Genomic DNA, 22731 nt, shown 5'->3' on the forward strand with positions numbered 1-22731 from the left:
CAGCTCAGATTTCTCTTTGCAAAAGGAGCCTTGGTTAAAGAGTACAACAGTAATTACTCTCTTTAGGGGTTCCTTTATATGTCCTTCAGGGAATTAGAATGAAAAGATAAGCAGAATTATAAAGGAAATCATGTAAAATATGAAATGTACTATAAACACTTAGTAGTGTATTTACCATAGCTAGGCCTACCTTTTTCATTAATGGAATATTTTAACCAGCTTATAATACATTCAAATTAATTGTAGATATGGCTAAGAGGTACAATCATCTAGTTAAACTTTTTTTTTAAGATATAGTATTATAAGATTTTCTATGCCCTTACAATAAATTCCACATGATCCTCTCCTACCAAAAAGTGCCCTGAATAGGGCAAAGGTGACCATCTGAGATAAAACACAGATCTCTGTTCTTTGTCTAACAAAAGGAAACTGGAATGTTAGAATAATAGATACTTCTATCTTTTTTTGGTTCCCGTCTTCCATTCCTGGGCACAACACACAGGAAGTGAGGAAACAAATTCAAAAGCTGATTTGGAATGGAATTCAGTTTTTTTTTCTCATATCATTCCCAAATGTAACATGTGGAAATTGCTAGAAGGTGGCCAGTGGTCACGACCATTCAGCAGCTGACATACCTGAATTCATTTGAAGGCCATTTAGTCATCCCCTACGAACCAGTGGGAGGGGAACCAGGAGCTGGGTCACAGAGATGATTAGTCACATCCCTATTCCTCAAGGAGTTCAGGCATTCTTTGGTAAAACTGTGACATGGGGGAACCTGTCAGGCTTAATGAAGGGGTAAGTTCCAGTCAGTTTGCAGGCCCTGGGAAAAGTTGCACGTACGGCATAACGCTCAAGGAACAGAAAGAGGATCAGGGTCTGAACAACAGAAGGATGGAGCTCCGCAGGTGAACTGACGGCACATACCAAGGTACTGGGGCACAGAATAGCTTGATGGGTCTGCGGACTTGGGTGGGGGAATATTCAGCAGGATCTTTAGTTAAGAGAAGGCAGAAAAAGCTCTAAGTGCAAATGTCAGCCAGGTAACAACCCCAATTCACTTATTCCGTCAACAAATTTTATTAAATAGGGCCTGAAATTTGCAAAAATTTGTCCTCCATGCAAACGCACATTCTGCTGGGGAGAGGCAGTCAAGAACCAATAAATATGACACATGAGAAGATTACATAAAATGTTAGCACATCGTAAGTCCCAGGAACGAAAGAGAAGGGAGTCTAAGGCTCAGGAGTGAGGGCAGAACCAGGCAGGAGCAGCACTCACAGAGTAGCAGAACAGGCGCTGGAGGGAGGGCCTCCCTGCCAGAGCCGCTACTCAGTCCCAGCTAATTCTTGCCATGTCTTCCAGTATTTTTAAGAGAAGCCAGAATTTGGGAATCTTAAGTGATATCTTACTTTTTTGTTTTTAATTAAACACAAACATGTCACCCAGGAAGCAGCTACAGTAAACCCATCTGCAGAATATCAAGGTCACAAAGCTCATGGACTTAAAAGGAGCAGCAGGTTGGTTTTCAAAAGTAAATCTTAAAATGTGCATCTTCACTCTCACTCGACCCTCCAAAAATTACAACAACAACAACAAAATAAAACAAATTATTTTTGGCTAAGACTGCCCCCCTCTTCATTTAAGCAACTGTATTCACGCAAATCCCCTGTAATATTGCCACTACTTCACTCCCAGGTCTTGCCATCCTCCAAACACTGGTATTTTTCACAGGACGTATCATGGTGCTGCAGCCACAGAAGACCACTACTTGAGGTTGCTTTGAAAATAGTCACCAGGTGAAATTTATTTATACTTTAGACTGAATTCAGAGGCTGCAATGATGTTTTAAATATGATTTCAAAATACCTGAGAAAAGCAGAAAGCAATGAAGTGGAAGAGAAGGATAATAAGTTTATGACATCCTAGTAAATATATCCAGAAAACTGGGTCATTTATACCAGAACTGCAATCTTTTCTGTTAAAATATGCAAACGACAGTATGAAAAATGGTTTGTGATTTTAAAGAAATATAGCACTACAAACGTCAGTGTGAGGGAACTCAATAACACTTAATGAAACTTTGGATTTCAAATTAATTACTGATTGACTAAGGCATCTAGAGGGAAAACAGCCTCGATTAGAGAAGTCTGAGAAAGGCCGTAAATTTGGATGCTTCTTTCAAGGACTATGAGCTGGTATTTCCTACTTAGGCCTTTATTGCTAGGTTAATTGGATGCTGGTCACTGCAAAGACCACTGGTTTCATTCTCAGAAACAAGACTGGTCAATGTTTTCCTTACTCTTTCAGATCTTCCTTCCTCCCTCCCTTCCTTCCTTCCTTCCTTCCTTCGGCATGTGTGTATTTAAGTTGTAACTGCTAAAAAGAGTTTAAAGTGAAAGGATAACCAAATTGATGAAGCAGTATTTTAGGAAAGATAAATGGTACGAGTGTTAAGAAAATTATATTTGGTGTACTATATTTTGGATTCACAATTAATGTTCCCTCCTTGCCTTTGCTATGCTTTCTTGAAAGTGTAATACACCTTCCAGCCCCACGGATGTCGGTCTTGGCCATGAGACTTGATGCGGCTACTGGAACATGAAACAGACATAAGCTACATCAGGGTCTAAGCAAAAGTCCCTTGAGCTTTGCCTTCTGTCATGAGAACAGCATAGCCCTAGTGACTTCTCCTGCAAGCTAGGTCCTGGACTGAGAAGTCGTGAGAAACAGCCCAGGGAAGCCCAGCTAAGACAGCAGAACCACAGACAACCTCAGCCCTCATGTGTCATGAGCAAAGAAATACACGTGTTTTCATCAGATCCTTGAAAATTTTGGAATTGCTTGTTACAGCAGCAAAGGCTGACTCAGACACTATCCTTGCCAATTAGATTTCTACCACAAGATTCAAATCATACTGGTGTATTTTACATAAGTCACACAATTCATCATATTCAACTACAGCAGCACTAGGGCCATAATAAATTCTCATCTAATGGATAAAAGCTTTTTTTTTTTTTTTAAATAGTTATTGCCACAACACAGGCAAGGAAGAAAACATTTTGACCACTATCAGTAATAAGAGCTTTAGAGTAACAAATGGTCACTTGTTGAAAACAACAAGAGGCCAGGGTACCCTGGGCTTGAGCCCCACATCAGGCTCCCTGCTCTGTGGGGAGGCTGTTTCTCCCTTTCCCTCTGCCTGCTGCTCCTCCTGCTTATGCTCTTTGTCAAAAAAATAAAATCCTTGAAAATAAAAAAGCAAAAGACCAGTAATATTACAAAGTGTTTACTATGTACCACATACTGTTCTATGTTGTTATGAATACCCACTATTTTCTCACAAAAAACCCAGGGACATGGGACTTATTTTTATTACCCTTTTATGTATTTTTTAAAAGATTTTATTTATTTACCAGAGAGAGAGAGAGAACGAAAGAGGGAGGGAGAGAGAGCCCGAGAGTATAAACAGAGGGCGCAGCAGGCAGAGGGAGAAGCAGGCTCCCTGCTGCATAGAGAGCCCAATGCAGAACTCGATCCCAGACCCTGGGATCATGCCCTGAGCTGAAGGCAGATGCTAAGCGGCTGAGCCATCCAGCTGTCCTTTCTTCTCCTTCTCCATATGAAGAAACAGAAACAGTTAACTAAAGTGCCCTAAAGGATAGATAGATAGCCTCATCTTTGTTATGCTCCCTATAACTGTGGGCTATTCCTTACCAAATTGCTGTTCTCTGTGTCCTACTTTCAATACAACCAAAGCGAATTAATTAAAAATATTCCAAGCACAAGCATTCCATCATTTCTCAGCTAAGTTGCTCCTGTGGTCAAATATCCTGGAAATTCAGAGAACCACTCCGGTCCTTATTCCAATTCATTTTTCCACATAGCTGCACTTTTCAGTCTTCCTTGTACTACTCTGAATGCCATTCTCAAATCCGGCCTCAGATAGACATCCCTTCCAAGGATCAAGAACCTGCCTTGCTGTAAATCCCCATCCACAACCTGCCCCATGTAGGAAATCCATGTTAATTCCACCAAACTGTAGCTATAAAAACAGCAATCATGTACAGGAGAAAAAAAAAAGAGACTGAAAGGAATAAAATGGAATTAACATATTTATGTGGGATAGTACATAAAATGTGTACAAAACAGGTTTCCGAGGTTTTTAAAATGGAAATTTCTAAAATACTGAGACCATCTGATACGTTTTTGGAGCATTTTGTTCAAAGCTCAAATACATATATTAGAAACTCATTATTCTGCTATTTTCGATTGGAAGGAGTATATTTTTCTACATTCCCTACCTGTGACCAGAAGATCACCCAAGCTAGTGAATTCGATTCACCTTTCCTAAGGTGCCATGTGGCTGGTGGGATGACCCTGTGGTCCAGCAGCACGATCTTGTCCCAGCTAGTCCTCATCACAGGGGTTCAGAAGGGAGCACATAAAATATATTTTACTCCAATTTCGTCTTTTAAAAGGGAGTAGAAAAGGAAACAAGTAAGCCTGAACTGGTATTCATCATTAGTGTTCGAACATTTAAGACCAGAGGCTCTAGACTAAAGGGAAGGCCTTGAGGAAGTCATGTGATTATCAGATTCCTGATGGCCTGGGTTCCAAGTCAATACCAAGTGGAGTTCGGAGGGCCAACACAGAAGGAACTGAAGTACACGAACCCGTGACAGGGAAGGCACTGTGTCCAGAACGCCCCATCATTAGCACAGCCACTTCACGACCCGTGAAGTATGCAGCGTCATCTCAGAAATGAATTACCTGGCTCCGGTTGGGCATCCACTCAGAAGCCGAGCTGGGATTCAAACCAAGTGGTTGTGACCCAAATTCAATATGCTTTCCCCATGTAGTACCAGTGTGATCACAGGCAGCCACCAAAAAGGTGCAGGACCCAAGCCAAACCACTCTAAAGGGGGTCCAACTCCACCTCCTACTACATTTGTAGAACAGAATTGACTGGAACGGACATGAGCTACAACCTTGTGAGGTTGACCGTGGGAGAAACTGAGAGTTAGAGACCTGCTACACAGTCCCTGGATGGCAGAGAGTGACCAGGTGGACCAGACAGGAGTGATCTGGTTGCAAGTGATAGAAACCCAGCCAACACGAGCTCACACACAAAGGGGGCTTATCAGCTCCAGAATGCCAAGGCCAGGGGTTAAGCAGCCAAAGGTCTTCTTCTGTTCTCTCCCACTTCTCCTTGCCTTCGCCCTTCTTACTCTGTCTCCTCGTGGCAGGAAACATGGCTGCTCAAAGCCCACAGCAACATCCTTCTCCCAGTGCCTCAGAGAAGACCCCATCTTCTCCGCTGACTACTCACTGGTCTGCCTTAAGCCAAGTGCCCATCCTGGCACGAACGACTTTGGTGTGATGTACCATAACCGGCCCAAACTAGTTCATGCAAAACGTTACCAACAGCTTTATTTCCACAGTCCCCCATGGAGCTGTTGCTAACGAGTGTGGGAGGAGGTGCAGGACAAGACCACAGCTGCCACAGTAGGGAAGCCGTGGCCACAGAGGGTGCTGCTGCAGAGAGGTAAGAGGGTTTAGTTGTTACATCAGCCGCTGGTTTTCCCACTAACTCCTCGATCCCTTCTCTTTCTCAAAAAGTAGACTTAAGGGCTGTTGTCCTGTTTCATATGCTCTGTGTATGGCTCTACTTCTGACCCTCTTCACAAGGCTGTGAAAATGGACAAATGAGCAGCACTGTAGCAACGACACACACATTTTCATCATGAACCTGCACCGTCAGAGAAAAGGATAGAGACAGGTACCCTCTGCGCTGCATCATCAGAACAGCCAAAGTATCGACGACTACCGGTAAGCAGGGGTGAAGAGCAAAGCCACGGGGGCTGGGCTACCAGAGGCGGGGATTCCCAGGAGGCCCCACAGCACACGTTTGCTGAAGCCCTGAAGATCTTTCCCAAGAATTCCCAAGAACGTGTCACAACTTGCCTCTGGAATCTACCAATTCCTGGCCTGAGAACCCAAGCTCCTTCCTGTTTCTGGCATAACTCAGCCCCAAACCTGCCTCCTGCAACTCCATCCTGCAGATGAGCTGCTCCCTCTCAGCCACAACTTGAATCAAATGCAAACCTTAACAGCACTATCAGGAACTCTGGTACCGACCTCACCTCTGCCTGCCCCTCCAAATTCTTCCGCCCCCTCACCCTACTCTCCTTCTCTGACACTCCCCACCTCCCTCCCATCCCTCCAAAGTAGTTTTATAGCAGGATCTAATCTAATCTTCCTGGTTAGCCAAGCATGGAGTCAAAACAGAAGATGTGCCCCACTGCATCAAATGTAGGTTCCATTTTCTCCAATGGCCCCAAGAAAAACAATTGACATGATTTCAAAAGACATGCCTCCCCCCTCATACACACAGACACACCAACACACCCACACACACACACACCAACACACCCATTACCCATTAGGGATTTTAAGATCCATAGATCTTTCGGTACCCTTCTGTAAGCCAATAACCTTTCAGCCTGGACCGTATCATAATGGGCCGTCGTTTACTGCCCTCTCTATAAAGTATTACTGTTAATGTTTTCTAAATTTAGCTCCTCAAAACTTCCAAATAATACTCCTGCTACTCTGGGATTTTTCAAATATGACCCTATTACTCCAATCTGTAGTCTGAAAACCTTATTTTTCCCAACTGAGGCAAGCAAACTAGTCTTCTATGTTTGGATGAAAGCTCTTCTCACCACTTTGGTTACTTTAGCTGTATTGATTTAACATTCATTGACAAGTAATAAATTCCATGGAAAACAGCTAATTGGAAAACCATAGAAAGTACCTTTTAATCAACTGAATAAGAAACTAAACACTCCCAAGTTCTCATAACCCTGGCTAGGAATTACAATGAGTGAAGAGATGTTATATTAATTAAACTCTTGGAATGTATCCATAATGCTTAATGGAAATGGAAGCCCTAGGAGGTCTGAAATGCCTGGAAAACACCCATCCTTGAAACCCACTCGCATCCACCAAAGAAGCTATTCAAGTGTAATCATTCACGTCACACAAAAATGAAGACTTGGATGGAAAAATTGAAATCAGAAGGGAAATAACCAAAATTCATCTAGCTTCTGTACACTAGTTTATTCATTTTCTGATTTGGTTCTATATTACCTATTAGGGTTTTTAGAGTTTCCTTCAATCTCCTAGAAGAAAGTGAGTGAGGCTGCAGAATTCAAGTGTACTCATTCATTCACTCACTCATGCACTCATTCAATAAACAGGTGAAAGGACGTGAAATGCAAGCATTCACGGAGTACCCATATATGGCAGGTCCCACGCTTCGAGGCTTTCCCTAGTTTTATTGTAACTACATGATAATCATGCGGACAAAAGTGCAGCTTACTGAACGTCACCCGTGTGCCTCACACTACACCAAATACTGGATGTCCATGTACCAACACAACAAATCATATGATAAACATCACTATAAGTCTCTTTAATTCCACATGTAGAGACTGAGGCTCAAGGAAATTAGATTTCTTGCCCATCATCATGGGACTCTCATGGCCACTAAGTCTATGTCCAAAACACTTTTTGTCAGTTTAAGATTTCCAAAGTCACAATAGATCCTAGAGTGGAAAACAAATATTGCGAATAAGATTCCATCCTTCGGCAGGGTGGGAAAACATACTCCTGGATTAATAACATATAAGACACGCCATGCTGGGCGCCTGGGTGGCTCAGTGGGTTAAGCCGCTGCCTTCCGCTCAGGTCATGATCTCAGGGTCCTGGATCGAGTCCCACATCGGGCTCTCTGCTCAGCGGAGAGCCTGCTTCCCTTCCTCTCTCTCTGCCTGCCTCTCTTGTGATTTCTCTCTGTCAAATAAATAAAATCTTTAAAAAAAAAAAAAAAAAAAAAAAAGACACGCCATGCTGACGTATTACCCACAGAACTGGTGGACATAATGCTTTGTTCGGGCAAAGGAATTCCTTCAAAACCAAGGAATACACTGTCTGCAGGTGGACAGTATGTTTAAAAATGATGTGGGAAAACAGAAAGGGACATAGAGGAGATTTATGTGGGACTCTGGTCCCTGGGTTGTTGAACCCAGAGAAAACACAGAGAGGTGCTTCTCTACGGCCTCCTAGCTTGTTAAAAATTAGGATGCACTGTCCTCCACCTTAATAAGAAGTGGATATAGACCTAGCACACAAATACCCATATCAAGAAAGCCTACTTTAAATAGCCATAGGAACAAAAACCTAATCAACCTTTTCATTTAAAAAAGTTTCCCAGGGCGCCTGGGTGGCTCAGTGGGTTAAAGCCTCTGCCTTCAGCTCAGGTCATGGTCCCAGGGTCCTGGGATCAAGCCCCGCATCAGGCTCTCTGCTTGGCGGGGAGCCTGCTTCCTCCTCTCTCTCTCTGCCTGCTTCTCTGCCTACTTGTGATCTCTGTCTGTCAAATAAATAAAAATCTTTAAAAAAAAAAGTTTCCCAACACACACACACACACACACACACACACACACACAGCTATTTCCAAAGTTTTCTAATGTAATTTCTGAGGCTCTACCAAAAAAAAAAAAAAAATCAAAACAAAAAGCAACACTGTAATTGTGGGAGTTAGATCCAGTGCAAATTTCACAACACCTGGCTTGGCTACATCACACAAAATGCCTGTTGAGGGGAATGGTGTTTCTTTCTCCTTGAAAACTTGGAGGAATGTAAGCACCCTGGCTAAGGCGCGGTAAAGGAGAGGCAAGAGACGTTAAGTCCTGAGGCCTGGCAGAGAGAGCTGGGGTATTCTCCTGTCTTCGGCGGGTCAAGGCACCCAATTCTATGATGACGTGTCTCACCTTCTAGTGAAAGCAGTTCTCCAAAGACCACGGGTTCCCTGAGAGCAGGTTTTTCTTCCTTGTGTCTGCCCAGGACCTCCTGTAAAGCCTGGCATAACTCAGCCATGTGCTAAGGATGGGATAAGCAGACAAATTGAACAGACCTAGGGGCCAAGAACATCTTTTGCTACTAAACTACCTAGAAGTTTTTTGTTTTTTTTTTTAAGATTTTATTTATTTATTTGACAGACAGAGATCACAAGTAAGCAGAGAGGCAGGCAGGGAGAGAGAGAGAGAGAGGAGGAGGAGGAAACAGGCTCCCTGCTGAGCAGAGAGCCCGATGTGGGGCTCAATCCCAGGACCCTGGGATCATGACCTGAGCCGAAGGCAGAGGCTTTAACCCGCTGAGCCACCCAGGCGCCCTAAACTACCTAGAAGTTTGACCCTCAGTAACAGCCCTGGTTAAGAAGTAACTCAAAGAATAAAAACGAAAGGTGCTTCTCTGCAGTGATAGAATAGTTTGTTATCCTAATAGTGAGTAGTGGGCACACAAATATGAATGTATGATTATGTGTGTGGGATAACAGTTCATAGAAGTACAGATACACACACAATGAGGACATGCCAGAATGCAATCTGTTTCTGGCACTATACCAATGTGGGTTTCCTGGATGGGATTATGGCATCAGGGCTGGATCAGATGTTATTATTTGGGGAAGCTGGGTGAGGGATAACCAGAAACTCTTGGTACTAGTCTTTGCAACTTTCTGACAGCCCAAAATTATTTTGAATTAAAAGGGTTTTTTAAAAAAACTAAATCTAGTAGAAAATGCCAACAGGTCAAAGGATATAAATTGCCAGATCAAACTGAGTTCTAGCAATTAACAATCTGAGAGTAAGATCCTACTTCGTTTTTCTCCCTCATGCTTGCCCTTTAGATCAGTGCTGTTCAGTAGAAATAATGCAGGCCCCATGTGTAATTTAAATTTTCCAGAAGCCATATCCCAAAAAAGGTAAAAAGAAACAGATGAAATTAACTCTTATTTAACCTCATATATCTAAAATATCCTTTCAGCATGAAAGCAATATAAAAAATGCTAATATTCTACATTTTTTCACTAAGTCTTCAAAATCTGATAGGTGTTTTATTTTACACTTACAAATCATTTCAATCTGTGCCAGACACTCAACTGCCACACGGGCCCAGTGGCAACCATAGGGGACAGCTCGGCTCACAACACCACCTTTATGTTGCCCCATTAAAAGTCACCTGGGCTGTTTTCAGGGTACCTGCGTTCAGTTGGCTGAGATCTGACTCTTGGTTTCGCCTCACGGCATGACCTCAGGGTCCTGAGATAGAGCCCCGTGCCAGGCTCCATGCTTGGCACAGAGTCTGCTTGAGTTTCTCTCTCCCCGTCACTCTTCCATCCCCCATCTCTCTCTCTCTCTCCAAGATAAACAAATAAATCTTTAAAAAATAAAAATAAAACTCACTTGGACTGTTTTCATAATTAAAGCTTTTTATTTCCTTTGAACGAATGGTTACCACCAGCAATCTGTGGCCTACTTAGCGGTGGCAGGATACACCACTGGAGGGCGATGATATCTTGAAGGAGCGCGGTCTATTGATGAGCTTCCAGACATAAGGCTATTAAGAACGAATGGGAGGGAGGGTGGGAGGGAAGAAAGGGGAAGAAAGCCAAAATCACAGCTCAACTTGAAAAAGTTTGTGGCCTTGAAATTTTTTTCTGGGAACAGTTGTTGATCCTTCTTATCCAGATCATCATGAAATGAAGATAGAGTCTCAGCAATTTTAAGGAGTTTGGGTACAGTCAGCAGGATGGTCTTTGATGCCTTGCGTGTCCCCTTCGGGTTCAAAGTCATCTCAGACATGGAAGATCAGTGCCATAACTAGAGACAGGCTTGAAGTAACCACGGAAGGGAGTGCCGAGGGTTGCCCTCCGATACTGCAGCTCTCCACCTCCTTCCGCGGTGGGGTGGGCGCGCCCCTCAGCTTCAGCACCTGAAGCTGGGATGGGAGCCAATGTGGCAGCGCCGCGTCCGAGCGGAAGCACGCTGAGCGGTGCACGGGGTCAGAGTGGCTTTCTCCTCTTCTGTCACAGCATCCAGCAGTGTGGGCTGCTCTGCCGGTCCTCGTGGCTGAGTGAGCTCCCCTGTTAGACACAGCTACCCCAGCAGCTCATGATGGAAACAGAGCTGGAGCAGGACATAAACCTTTGTTCTTTTAAGTCCCAGAGATTTCGAGGTTGTTTGTTATTACAGCATCGCCAGGCCTGTCCTAACCCAGAACTCGGTTGTTGACTCCGTGCATGGGACATCAACGATTCCATCCCGGGTGTCTCCCCGAATATCGGGGCTTATCGCATCTGCTATAACCCAGGCTCGCTTTTACAGTGGTTTCATTACCAACCATAAAAACCGTAACAGTGGAACTGTATAAACAAACCGAACAGTGTTTTTACTGTAAAACATGAATGTAATATAAATATTTGTCTTTGCCTTCTCTCAGCATCTGTAATGAGAGCAGAAAATTCATGCCATATGTTTATAGCATGAAGAAGGGAAAAAAGAGATCCCAGTGATTCATCATGTGGGTGCCGGCTGAGCTGTTTAATATTTGTAATTCATCCATTTTCTTTCAGATATAAATCCTCCACAAATCATAAAACCCTGATGACTGTAAGTGACCAAATTCATGACTATTTCCACAAGAGGGCCCTTGCTAGAGAGAAGGTGACCGTGGTGGTATGAGGTCAGTTTTGTGACAAGATGAGGAACGACGCAGTGAGTCACTGCATTAGACCGTGGCCTCTCCCAGCCAGCCTCGATGAAACCGGAAAATGAAACCACTTCTCTGAAGACTTCAAAAGACCGATCCTACCACCAGCTGGAAGGGCATCTGAACGTTTGGGGTCCTGGCAGCTCCTCCTCCTCTCAGTCCTCACAGGGAGAGGCGCTGAGCACAGGAAGTGGCTTCTGCCGCCTGGAGGACCTTACGACCTCAGGGGAGGAGGCGCTCCCGCGAGCAGTGGGGGATGTTTTAGTTCAGAGCCGTGATAGCGTTCTTGATGTGAAGCTGCCGAAGCCTGCCCTAAGCGTCTGGACAGCCTTTTAGGATACGAGCTGAGAAGCCCAGAGAATGATTCAATTTTCTCCCAGCTGGCTCAGGGACCAGAGGTTTCTGGAAACTGTCACTGTCCTACAAAACCCAGTGCCACAGAGGGAAAGCTTTGTTGAGCGCAAAGCAAACCTAGCCCGCGCAGGCTCTGTCTGGCACTCGGGAGGCCAGCCCCACATGGGCGCAAGAGGTGCTGGCGGGAAGAGGGGAAGGTAGGAACGCCGTAATAGGTTAGAACCCAAAGCATGCAAGGCATGGGGAGGTGACATTCACAAGCTGTCCACGCAGCGAGCAGTGCTTAGCACATGTTACTGAGCACAGGTGGGGAGCCGGGCACTCTTCTCTACTCCTTACAAGCCTCCTGGCACTCGGCGACGCAGGATCCCATTTTCCACAGTTAGATCAAGAGGTACACGGAGGAGCGTCCTGACTGAGATCACACGCTGCCAGGAAACAACAGCTAGGATTCCTACCTAAGCTGGGCTGATTCCAAAATCTGTGCTTGTAACCCACTAACCGGATGGCTAGAATCAAAGAAAAACCTTCATACTTCTAACCAACCAGTCCTACGCCATCCAAAAGTGATGAGAAACCCAGGCCTTGAGTCTGCTCCTACCCACGCACCAACTGAGCTCACACCATAAACCAAGTCTGGCTCTCCTCCCCGGCAGCCCACAGACGCACACACACACCAAAGCCTTTATGTTGTTGTTGTTGTTGTTGCTAATTTACATGTCTGTAGACATACCTATACTCCCTGAGGGCAAGGACGATGTCTTATGTGTCTACACACGCTCAGAGTCTAGTGGGACGCCTGGCATATGAAAAGTTGTCAACACATGTGTGCTGCTGAGTAGGGAGACCGCTGGCCAACAAGCAGTGCGCAGCCAAAGCAGGGACCGTCCGCTCCCTGGAGTCAGGAGCCGTTGCTTCCTTAGTCTCCGCCACATCGCTAATCTCGAAGGCGGCACCTGACTCGGAGGTAGGGTGGGCAGCGGAGCGGGGAAGCTTTGTGGGAAGGACCACCGCGGGAGGGGCCTCGCAGGATGTGGAGGTACTGGCCAGGCGGACAAACTTAGCTGAAGTCCTTCCAGGCATAGCAAAACACTCCAGGCTGAGAAGCAGAGACCCTGGGGGGTTTGGGACGAATGGTGAGTCTGAGACAGTGAGACAAGGAAGAGAATGGAAAGAGATGAACCTGGACAGGCCACCCCGGGCCACACCTCACAGGAGCCCCCAGCAATCTTCCTTATCCTTGCTAACACTTGGAGAGCACACACGAGGCACGCAGGTACCTTGCAAGGACCCAGGCCGACTGGTTCATAAACACCAGAAAGAGTATTTGAACTCAGGCAGCCTGGATCCCAAGTCTGTTGCTTATACCCACGTAACGTATCTTACAGATCAATCCTTTTAGACAGTTGAAGTGAGTGAGTTTCTGCAGCCCCTCCAAGCAGGTGCCAAGGAGCTGAACAGGGATGCACAATGCAAAAGGAAACCTTTCCAGCATCCATCATGCTGACCATGTGAGTGATCTACTCCTCTTCAATAAAGTCTTTATATACACACAGTTTGTCTACTTATAAATTTAAAATATATATTATCTTTTTAAGAAATCTATATTTAATTATACAGCATCAGTGAAACTTCACTTGGGGAATGAAAATCTAACATAAATGAATGCATCCAATAGAAAAGGCTGTAATTTTAAAATAAATTACTGTACTGGTCAGAAAAAGAAATTTACTCTCTTCATAGAAAAAAAAAATTACTATCTGGTACTAGGCAGCCCCATGCAATTAGAAAGTGGCATCAACAGCAAAGAACCAAATAACCACCCTAAATTCCCCCTCTCCCAGAGCAGTTCCACTGTCGAGCCCAACCAGGAAGTGTCTGCAGCGGAGCTGGCCTGAGCTTCATTAAGGCTTAAAGTCAATTAAGCCACGAATTGGAACAATCATTCCTCCTTTGCAAAGTATTGATATTTTTTTCCGGGCCGCTTTAGGGCTTTTCCAGCACTCACCCAGAGATTTATGTTAGACAATTTCTTTCTGATTAAAACAAATCATAGCTCAACAATTCTAATTTCCTCCTTTCTAGGCAAGAAATGATCAGAGAATGCTGAAAACAGTGATCAAACCCATCTTGTAGAGGCTGGCACTAAGAAACTCCACAGACACACTCCCGAGAGGTGTTCTCTCTCCCTCCCTCCCTCTCACCCTCTCTCTCTCTCTCCCTCTTCCTCCCTCCATCTCTCTCCATCTCTCTTCGTGCCTTAATTTCTGGCCTTCCTCTCAGTGCCCATCTCCTGTGTGTGCCTGTGTCTGTCTGTCTTTCTCCCTATGTTCATATGTCTCCATATGTTTCCCCAACCCCCTGATGTCTCTGTCTCTCCATCTCTCTCTCTGCTTCATTCTCTTTCAGTATACGTTTACCTTGACAGGCTTCTGGACGATTACTTATTAACTGAAAGGGAAAAGGACATTAGAAGCAAAGCCAAACCAAGCTGGTATTCTGACCTGAGTAAAAGGAAATGAGAAGGTTCCTCTGTTCACCTCCAAAAGCCCAGCATCATCAGAGGCCTTCTCATCTATAAGCAGTTACTGGTTTTTGATCAGCCTTCTCTGTCTCGATCCCACACACTCTCGAGGAGGGACCAGAAGTCTCCTGGATCCATGCACTGAATTTTCACACAATGTCCACTACCCTCAGAGCTGACCTCTCTACGTCAATGATCCATTCTCCTGTGCTTCAAAATCGACTTGATTGAGGAGCTGCTCCTCACTGCTCCAGAACAGCTGGAGAAGCTTGGTTAACCAGCTTTCCCAGATTTCCCAAATCAGGATCTGTGAATTTCAAAGAACTGGAATTGCAATATGCTTAACACCACGTCCCATAAACAATGAGTCCTTCTTTAACTAGCTAGAAGGCAGCTGAAAAACTGAGGGCACCACAGTAACATCAAAGTGAAAATCAATTTGCACAGCTCAGTACTTTAGAAAAATAATCTGGTCACACCTTCTGCTGGTCTAGTCTCCAAAAACAAAGCAACCAAACCATCCCTCCCCACAGTGATGGGATGCCGCTGCTTGGGTTATAACCAGCAAGGCCCAACTGTCAACCTGGTCGCCTTCCCATCATTCATTGCACAAAGACATCTAAACCCTCCTGCTGACCAGGCTACAGGCTGGGGCAACACAAAGAAGAAGAAAACAGGCAAGGCTCCCATCTTCTTACATCATTTCATCTCTGCTGCTTATAGGCTGTGTGAGCTCAGACAAGGCCCTTAACTTCTCTGTGCCTATATCCTCTTCTGAAAACAGGATTTGTAATACTAGCTACTCAACAGGGTTGCTAAAAAGATGAGCTGAATTAAGGATTTCAAGTGTTTTTCACAGTGACTAGCACACAATGCCAGCTACCATTGTCATCATTATTATTATCATAAAAATAAGGAGGAGACTCAAGCAAACCACCCAAGAGACCATTAAGTGTTGGGTCCTTATATTTCTGTCTTACAGGCAAGTCTATGCTCCTTTTAAAAACCTGTGTGTGTGTGTGTGTGTGTGTGTGTGTGTATACTTTTTTTTTTTTTTTTTTTGCAAGAGGTAAGTGGACAGCATGATAATACGTCTCAAAGAAGGCCTAACTGCCTAAATAATATTGGACTGGCCAGTTCCCCTCTCCAGGCCTGTTTTCCCATCTCTCAAGTGTTAAGGAGTTAAACTGGCTGGTCTCACGTCTGTCCAATCCAAAAATTCTACCATTTTATAAACACGATACACCCAAATGTGATGTTAATTCATAACTGCCCTTAAAAAGACAAAGAGCTTCACTAACTCACATCCGAATTTTTCATGATGTTTATTCTTGCATAAAGTGGCTCATATCTTTACTATATCCCCTAAAAGTAATGGCTAAAAGAACCATACAAAACCCAGTGGGTCATACATTGACTACGAAGAACTTTATTTTTAACCTACACTTGAAAGTAATGTAGAATTAGTTTTGCTCTTCTCTGATGTCTCCCCAAAACCATCTGTGTTGGCAGATCTGCACGGATGCCATAATCGGCGGCTCAGGCCTGTAATACAACTAAGATCACTGACATCACTGCCAAGTGCCCCAGCGTTTCCACCAATAATGCAAATTTACCCAGAGCCGAAAATACACACTTAACTAGCTCTCAGTTCTCCACATTTATAGTCCAGCCAAGCTGTGAACCATCCAAACAAATGCAATTATAAAATGACCACTACTTATTTCTAAATGGCATTCTGGGTAGATTTGCCTTGTGAAAGGGTCTGGCTCAGTCTGACGCTGAAATGTGCTCCTACTCCTCAAATACCCACCGCTATCCACAAAAAGGGGGATCAGAAGGTTCCAGACGGTGGGATAAATCAGATGAAAGGGAGGGTCTCTGAAGTAAAACCTGAGCAGACTGCCTGACAGCAGAAGATGCAGAGTCACAGTCACATTTGCAACTGTCCAAGAAACAGGGACAGTCGTGGGCAGGAGGTTGGCCGAGATTTTATGAGAGTGGCAGCAGCAGCACCCTGAAAGGACAACTGCTAAAAGGCGACAACCCAGACCTATAGGGACCAAGGCCAGCGTGAGCCTCAACCTGGCCCCTTCAGAAGCTGGGCCTACCCCTTCCATAAGGAGTCCAGCCAAGCCGGCCACACGGGGTGACCGTCACTCAGGGGTGGATCACTGGAATAACGTGCTCGTAAGTAGGCTGCTCAGACGACAGTTTCCTCCCTTGCCTATGCGGCTCTCCCTCCCAGCATAATTATTAAGAGCCCCTCCTCTGGCTCTCGGCATTTCCTGATTTGAACAATAAATTGTCTGATCACCCTACTCCTGAGAGAGGGTTGCAGATAAGTAAACACATTTCTATTTTCACAGTTTCTAAGAAGGAGGACCATTCCCCTCCCCACAATTTGTTAAAGGTTCTCAGAGCAGGAGACATTGGAAGGGATGATTATTTTTATCCTTTGGGGCTCAGTTGATGAATTTAAAAGCATTCTTTGAGCGTCAGGAAATAAGCAAGTATAGTGAGCATCGGTCTTGTCCTTTGCAGCTCATGGCTGCCACCTGACCCCTGCTGACCCAGTGCTTGGCTAACAGGGTCTCCGGCCTCAATGCTCCCTCCCTATGTCAGTCTGAGCATCCATCTTACTGCGTCACCACGTGTGGACCTGCATCATGCCTACCTGGATCCCTGAGTGGCTGTATGGACTTAGAGAACAAAGCCCATTCTCCTGGGAGAACAGAATCTGCAGTCCTGAACGATTTGGCTTCAAGTGGCAACTTCCGGGCCTCCTCCCCCACACTGCATCCAAACCTCACTACTCCCCTTCCCTCTGCTCATGCTCTTCCTTGCACTGGAATGTGACCCCCCCCACCCCAATCTCAGCCGACTAAAGCCTGCCAATAGCTCCTTCTCCTGCTTCCAAGCACTGGGGAAGTATTTTTCATAAGTTCTAAAAGTACCATTCTGGCCTTGCTCATGGGTGCTGTAACCCATGTCAGTACCCAGTGAGCATGGTAATGACAATATTTTAAACTTTTATCACCCACTATACCAAGTACATAGTAGATACTTAATAAATATTTGTACCATTTAAAAAGACAGTCTGAAAATCTTTGGATTCGTTAGCAAACTCGGTTGTAAGAACATCTAATTTTTGTAAGCAAAGATAAAAATCTGTCCCTGCTCTTTCATAATTAAAAAAAAAAATCAATCGATCCATCGATCAGTGAAACAGCCTGAGAATTGTAGAGTGGTGCTTCTCAACTTTTGTGTGAATCAGAATCTCCTGGAAGAACTGCAAAACACAGACTGCTGGGCCCCATATCCAGAAACTCTAATCCCTTAGGTTTTGGGGTAGGGCCAAGAATCTACATTTCAAACAAATTCAATGGTGACTCTGCAGTTACACAGCGCTGGGCCAAGGAAGGGGTTTGAGTGGCACCATCAAAGTTTGCCCAGCATAGGAAACCACTGGGCTTAATCCAGGAAACACTACGGACACCATTAGAGATATGTCCTCTCCCTTCCTGCCTTAAAAAATAGCACCCTCCCACAGCCCCCCCTTCATTTTTGTCTTCATATTGCTTACGTTTTGATGTAGATTTTAAGCATCCTGTAATTCATCAACTAATTCTCTCCTGGCTACACATTCCAAGTAATTAAAGTTCAGTAATAACTTATTCTTTCTGCTCCAGCACCTGCATTTCATTTGTTTATTTTCCCAGAGTCATAAATCTGAAAGGCTGTCAAAGTGCCACAATATTAGTGGAATAATCAAAGTTAATTAGTCCCTCTCAATAAACAACAACAAAGCCATTACAAAGATGCATTGAAGTTTCTCCCAGCTACCCAGTTTACAGATCACATTGTAGCTGGAACAATTAGACTCTGAGAATTGCTGGGTAAATGAGCGCAGTGTTCTTCAGTCATTTAAAAGGAGACTGTGCTCTTCATTCACACTGATTCATTAACTCTAGGGAAGGCAAAGCAGGTCTAGGCTCCGCATCTGCCGCCCGCTGAAGGATGCCGGAACAGACGGAGCTCTCCCCAGCTGCCAAGTCTTACCAGGCGCATCCCAGACTCCAATAATAAAAGAGTACAGAGGTTGCAGAGCGGAGAGAAGGGCCAGCCTGACTGCCAACTTTTAGTAACCCGAAGTCTTCAATAACTTTTGATTTATTATTTAGGGAATTTGAGAGATGCAGGCATCAGGCGGATTCTGATGAGAAGGCAGCCCAGGGAAACTCGGAGGACAGGACCAGGGCCGGTGAGTAGGAGACACTCAGAGAAAGATGCTGCCTTCAGTATGAGAGAGAACTCTGTAATTGAGGGGCGCACAGAAACAGGCGGGCTACCTGGGGAGGGAGGAGCTTACCCATCACTGCAAGGGTACAAACCAGAGCTGGAGGGTCTCTGCTCTGGGATGCTGCGTGAGTGGTCTACATGTCAGAAAGAGGTCAAACGAGGTGACTGGACAGTTGACACCACCCTAAGAACTTGCATTTGGAAACAATCACTGAACGAGTGTTCAGATCTTGACCTCTGAACTTGTCCAGCTCCTATCCAGAGATCCTTCTGCCCTTGAACTCATGGCTCCCATGCACGTTACCCACTGCTACGCAACACACTTCCGCAAAGCGCAGTGGTTTAAAACGGTAAGCATTTCTTACCTCACCAAGTTTCTATGGGTCAGGAATGCTGAGTGGGTTTGACTCAAGCACTTCATGAGGTCGCTGCCAATCTGACAGCCAGAAGTCACCTGCAGGCTTGAGGAGGCTGGAGGTTTCCAAGAAGGCCCACTCAGGAGGCTTTGGGTGGGAGGCCTGGGTTCCTCGTCACGTGGGCCCCTCCACAGGGATGTGGGAGTGTCTTCACAACACATGGCAACCGGCCTCCCCCTGCAGCAGTGATCCAGGACAGCAAGGGAGGAAGAAGCTACGTGCCTTTTATGGTCCTGCCTGAGAGTCCTACTCCCTCATTTCGGCCACACGCTATTCATTAGGGTTCTTACTAAGCACAGCCCACGTTCAAGGGGAGGGGAATCGGACTCCACCTCCTCAGAAGAAGAGGATCAAAGAATCGATGGGGAGATTCTAAAACCAGCATGGATACTTGGGAAGCTTCATTTTTTTAGGGTCTCCAAAAGCCAGTCCCATATGCACCCCCCAGCTGACTAAGCGGCAGGGACAAGTGTCCAATGGGTCAAAGCATCGGTTTTTCTCCACTTCTCTCCATCAGCAAGCCCAGGCCCTGAGGAATTTCGGCCAGCTCTGTTCCACCGGCACTGGGGAGGTGGACAGCCACCTCTCTACGCTGTGGGGATGGAAGGAAGCCCCTGCTCCTTAGCACATCTGAATATTAACTGACACATTGATGGGGAAGATGAAGACAGGCTCCGATACTCTGATCATTTATTTTTTTTTTTTAAGTCATTTCCTGACAAGATTTCTGAGACTATTTGTTTAATTTAGGGATACGGTGAACAAGTCAGCCTCTCCTGAAGATACTCCTGAGTCTTTACTATGTGTGTGCCACATTCTGTACAAGAGAGTAAGTGCCTTCTGAGACCCTGAGTGGCTCATAGAACCCATGACATTTCACTCACTAGTCACACGTTCATTACAAAATGATATAACTTGGGCACAGCCAAATGGGAAAGATGCGGAGGGCAAGATATGTGAGAAAGGGCAAATGCTTCCTTGCCCTCTGTAGGGGCACCCCTCTCAAGGGCACCAGGTGGTCACCAATCCAGAAGCTTTATGAACCCTCTCCTTTTTGGGTTTTCACAGAGGCCTCATTACAGAGGCATGGTTGATTAGGTCACTGGCTACTGATGATTAAACTTGATCTCCAGCCCCTCTCCCCTCCCTGGAGGTCAGGGAGTGGGACTGGAAGTTCCAACCCTCTGATCATACAGTGGGCTCCACCAGAAACCAGCCTGCATCCTTGGGTGGGTTCCAGAACTCAGCTCATTCACAAAACAAAAGACACCTCTAGGGCTCCCACCACTTAAGAAAGTCCAAGGCTTTTTAAGGAGCTCGCACAAGAAACAGGGAAGAAGACCAAATGTTGTTTCTTATCACATATCACAAGATCACAGTGTCTGTTATTTCACTTCATCTTCACCATGACCAAGAACAATTACCACACCATTCCACAGGTAAATAAACCAAGGTCTAAACACATAACGAAATTTGCCCAAGGATACCCAATGAGCATGTGCTGGAACCAGGATACAGTCCCGAGTCTGTATGACTCCAAAGCTGAGGCTCCCTGTACTCCACTGCACTGCCTCCCTATAAATTAAAACTAGTCTATTTTAAATAAACACTTGAAATAAACCCTAACCTATTACCATGTGCACTGCGCCATTCTGAGACAGGCTGCCCCGTCTACGCGTATCTCTACATCTGTCCTTGCGCAAGAGGTTTCACTGTCTCTCCTCTCTGTCTAACCCAACAACTGCAATGTCTGAGACTCTCTGTAAATGCCCCATAATAAATATGAAAAACAGTCTCTAGCATGTTTTTTTCCCTCTTAAGTAATGGAGGCTAAGTGCCAAGTGGCCAGAAGCAGGCCTTTGAGCCACTGACTGAACACCATCTCAAGATGAAATCCATCTCTTCAAACTATGTCAAAATTGCTTAATAAGAACTCAGGGACCCTGTATTAATGAAAGGATGCATCTGCTTTGGGTTTCACACGATTGGGAGTGATGGTTTGGAGCTAGCCTCCTATGCTTGACTTACACTCTTTAAAACCCCACAGTTAATCACAGCCCTCATTATACGAAGGTTACAATGGATATAAAGTTTGAAAGATTCAGTTCAAGATTGTGAGTGGTGGCCAGGTGGGCTGGGAAGAAAGAAGGCAGAACGAAGACACAGAGACAGCGATCAAAGAACAGTGAATAGCGCACAAGACTGTGTCAGGGCAAAAACGTTCAGAATGAGAAATGAAATGGAAAACTTCAAGGATAGGACTGGGCACAAGTCTGGGGCATTCTGGAGACAGAGAAAACTCAGAATATTTTTTTTAAAAATTCAGAATATTTTAACAACAATTATGTCGATGAGGGGAAAATATAATTTATTATCTGATAAAGAATCTTTCCAGAGCCTGTGACAAGAAAGGTCAAATAAGCAACCCAAGTAGGACAGTAAATACTCCATATGCCACTTGGCGTGGAGGTCTGGGCAGGAGAGCAGATTTGGTGAGGTGAGGTTCATTAGCTCCACCAGATTACCAAAAGGGACCCAGGAAGCTCTCTCTCCTGGGCAGTCACAGAGACCCTCGTTATCATGGACAGAGAAATGCTCACATATAAACACGCAACCCTCTATGAATACAATCTTTGGATAAGACTTTGCAAAATAGAGGCTGGTCTTTTTACACCACACACACCAGGAATTTTGGATTAGGTTACAAGACGGCTTTGGAGCCAGGCAAATATGGCTTCACACCCAAGATCCACCCCAAAGCTCCCAGCTCGGTGAGCGCAGGCAAGCCTCTTCACCTCAGCTAGCATCCAGGGCCTCATCTGCAAAGTGGGTTTAACACATACCATAGATATTTCATTGCTAAATGCTAAGCAACATGCCTTATAGAGAAACAAATATGAACACCCAACCCCATCTGCAGGGGATAATAATAACATGACCTTTTGAAAACGGAAGTGTCCTAAGAGAAAACTCTAGAACTTTCTTTACCTTTGTGTGTGTGTGCGTGTGCTTATTGATTTAAGCAAGTGGTTTATATAGTTCTCATTGGCCCAGACTTATTTATATCATACTTTATTTACTGAAAATCCAATACTACACATAAAAACAATTTTTAAAGCAAAGAAATGAGGAACCAATCTAGCAGCTGATTTAAGATGAATTTTTCCGAATAATCTACAACTATTAATAATATTAATAGTTTTATATTTTCCGCTTAGCTAAAGTTCAGAACAATGGGGATGAGCCCTCTAACTCATGATGCCTTGAATGATGGTCATCCTTCCCGAGCCAAGTCACCAGCTCAGGCAAGCATCACGAGCTACTTGCCTCCCCCCAAAACTCACACTGCATAAAAGAAAGCATCATACTGAAGGCCTCTAACCTATAAAGTCAAATTAAGGGATTTAAGCCTTTATTCTCAAAGGGGAAATTCCCACAAATGCCAAAGCTACACCAGATCATAAAGCCACTGAGTACATCTGAGGGAGTCTAACAGTAGCTGAATTTCTCCAGTGG

At 44.9% G+C, this 22731-nt stretch overlaps 1 protein-coding gene across 9 annotated transcripts in view; it reads right to left on the minus strand.

The window, feature by feature from the left end:
• The window catches only part of WWOX (WW domain containing oxidoreductase), a 937277-nt gene that overhangs the window by 857297 nt on the left and 57249 nt on the right, over positions 1–22731 (minus strand). Inside the window, exon 6 of one of the 9 annotated variants that reach the window (XM_045988936.1) lies at positions 10748–11036. The exons of 7 other annotated variants lie outside the window; for them this stretch is intronic. In XM_045988936.1, the coding sequence (XP_045844892.1) occupies positions 11007–11036 (30 nt within the window). In that variant the 3' untranslated portion in view covers positions 10748–11006. Of the gene's footprint in view, positions 1–10747; positions 11037–11283; positions 11353–22731 lie in introns of those variants that run through there. One more of the 9 variants, XM_045988935.1, reaches the window with a different exon arrangement.

Source organism: Meles meles, chromosome 19 (genome assembly GCF_922984935.1).
Source record: "Meles meles chromosome 19, mMelMel3.1 paternal haplotype, whole genome shotgun sequence".
Classification (NCBI taxonomy): Eukaryota; Metazoa; Chordata; class Mammalia; order Carnivora; family Mustelidae; genus Meles; species Meles meles.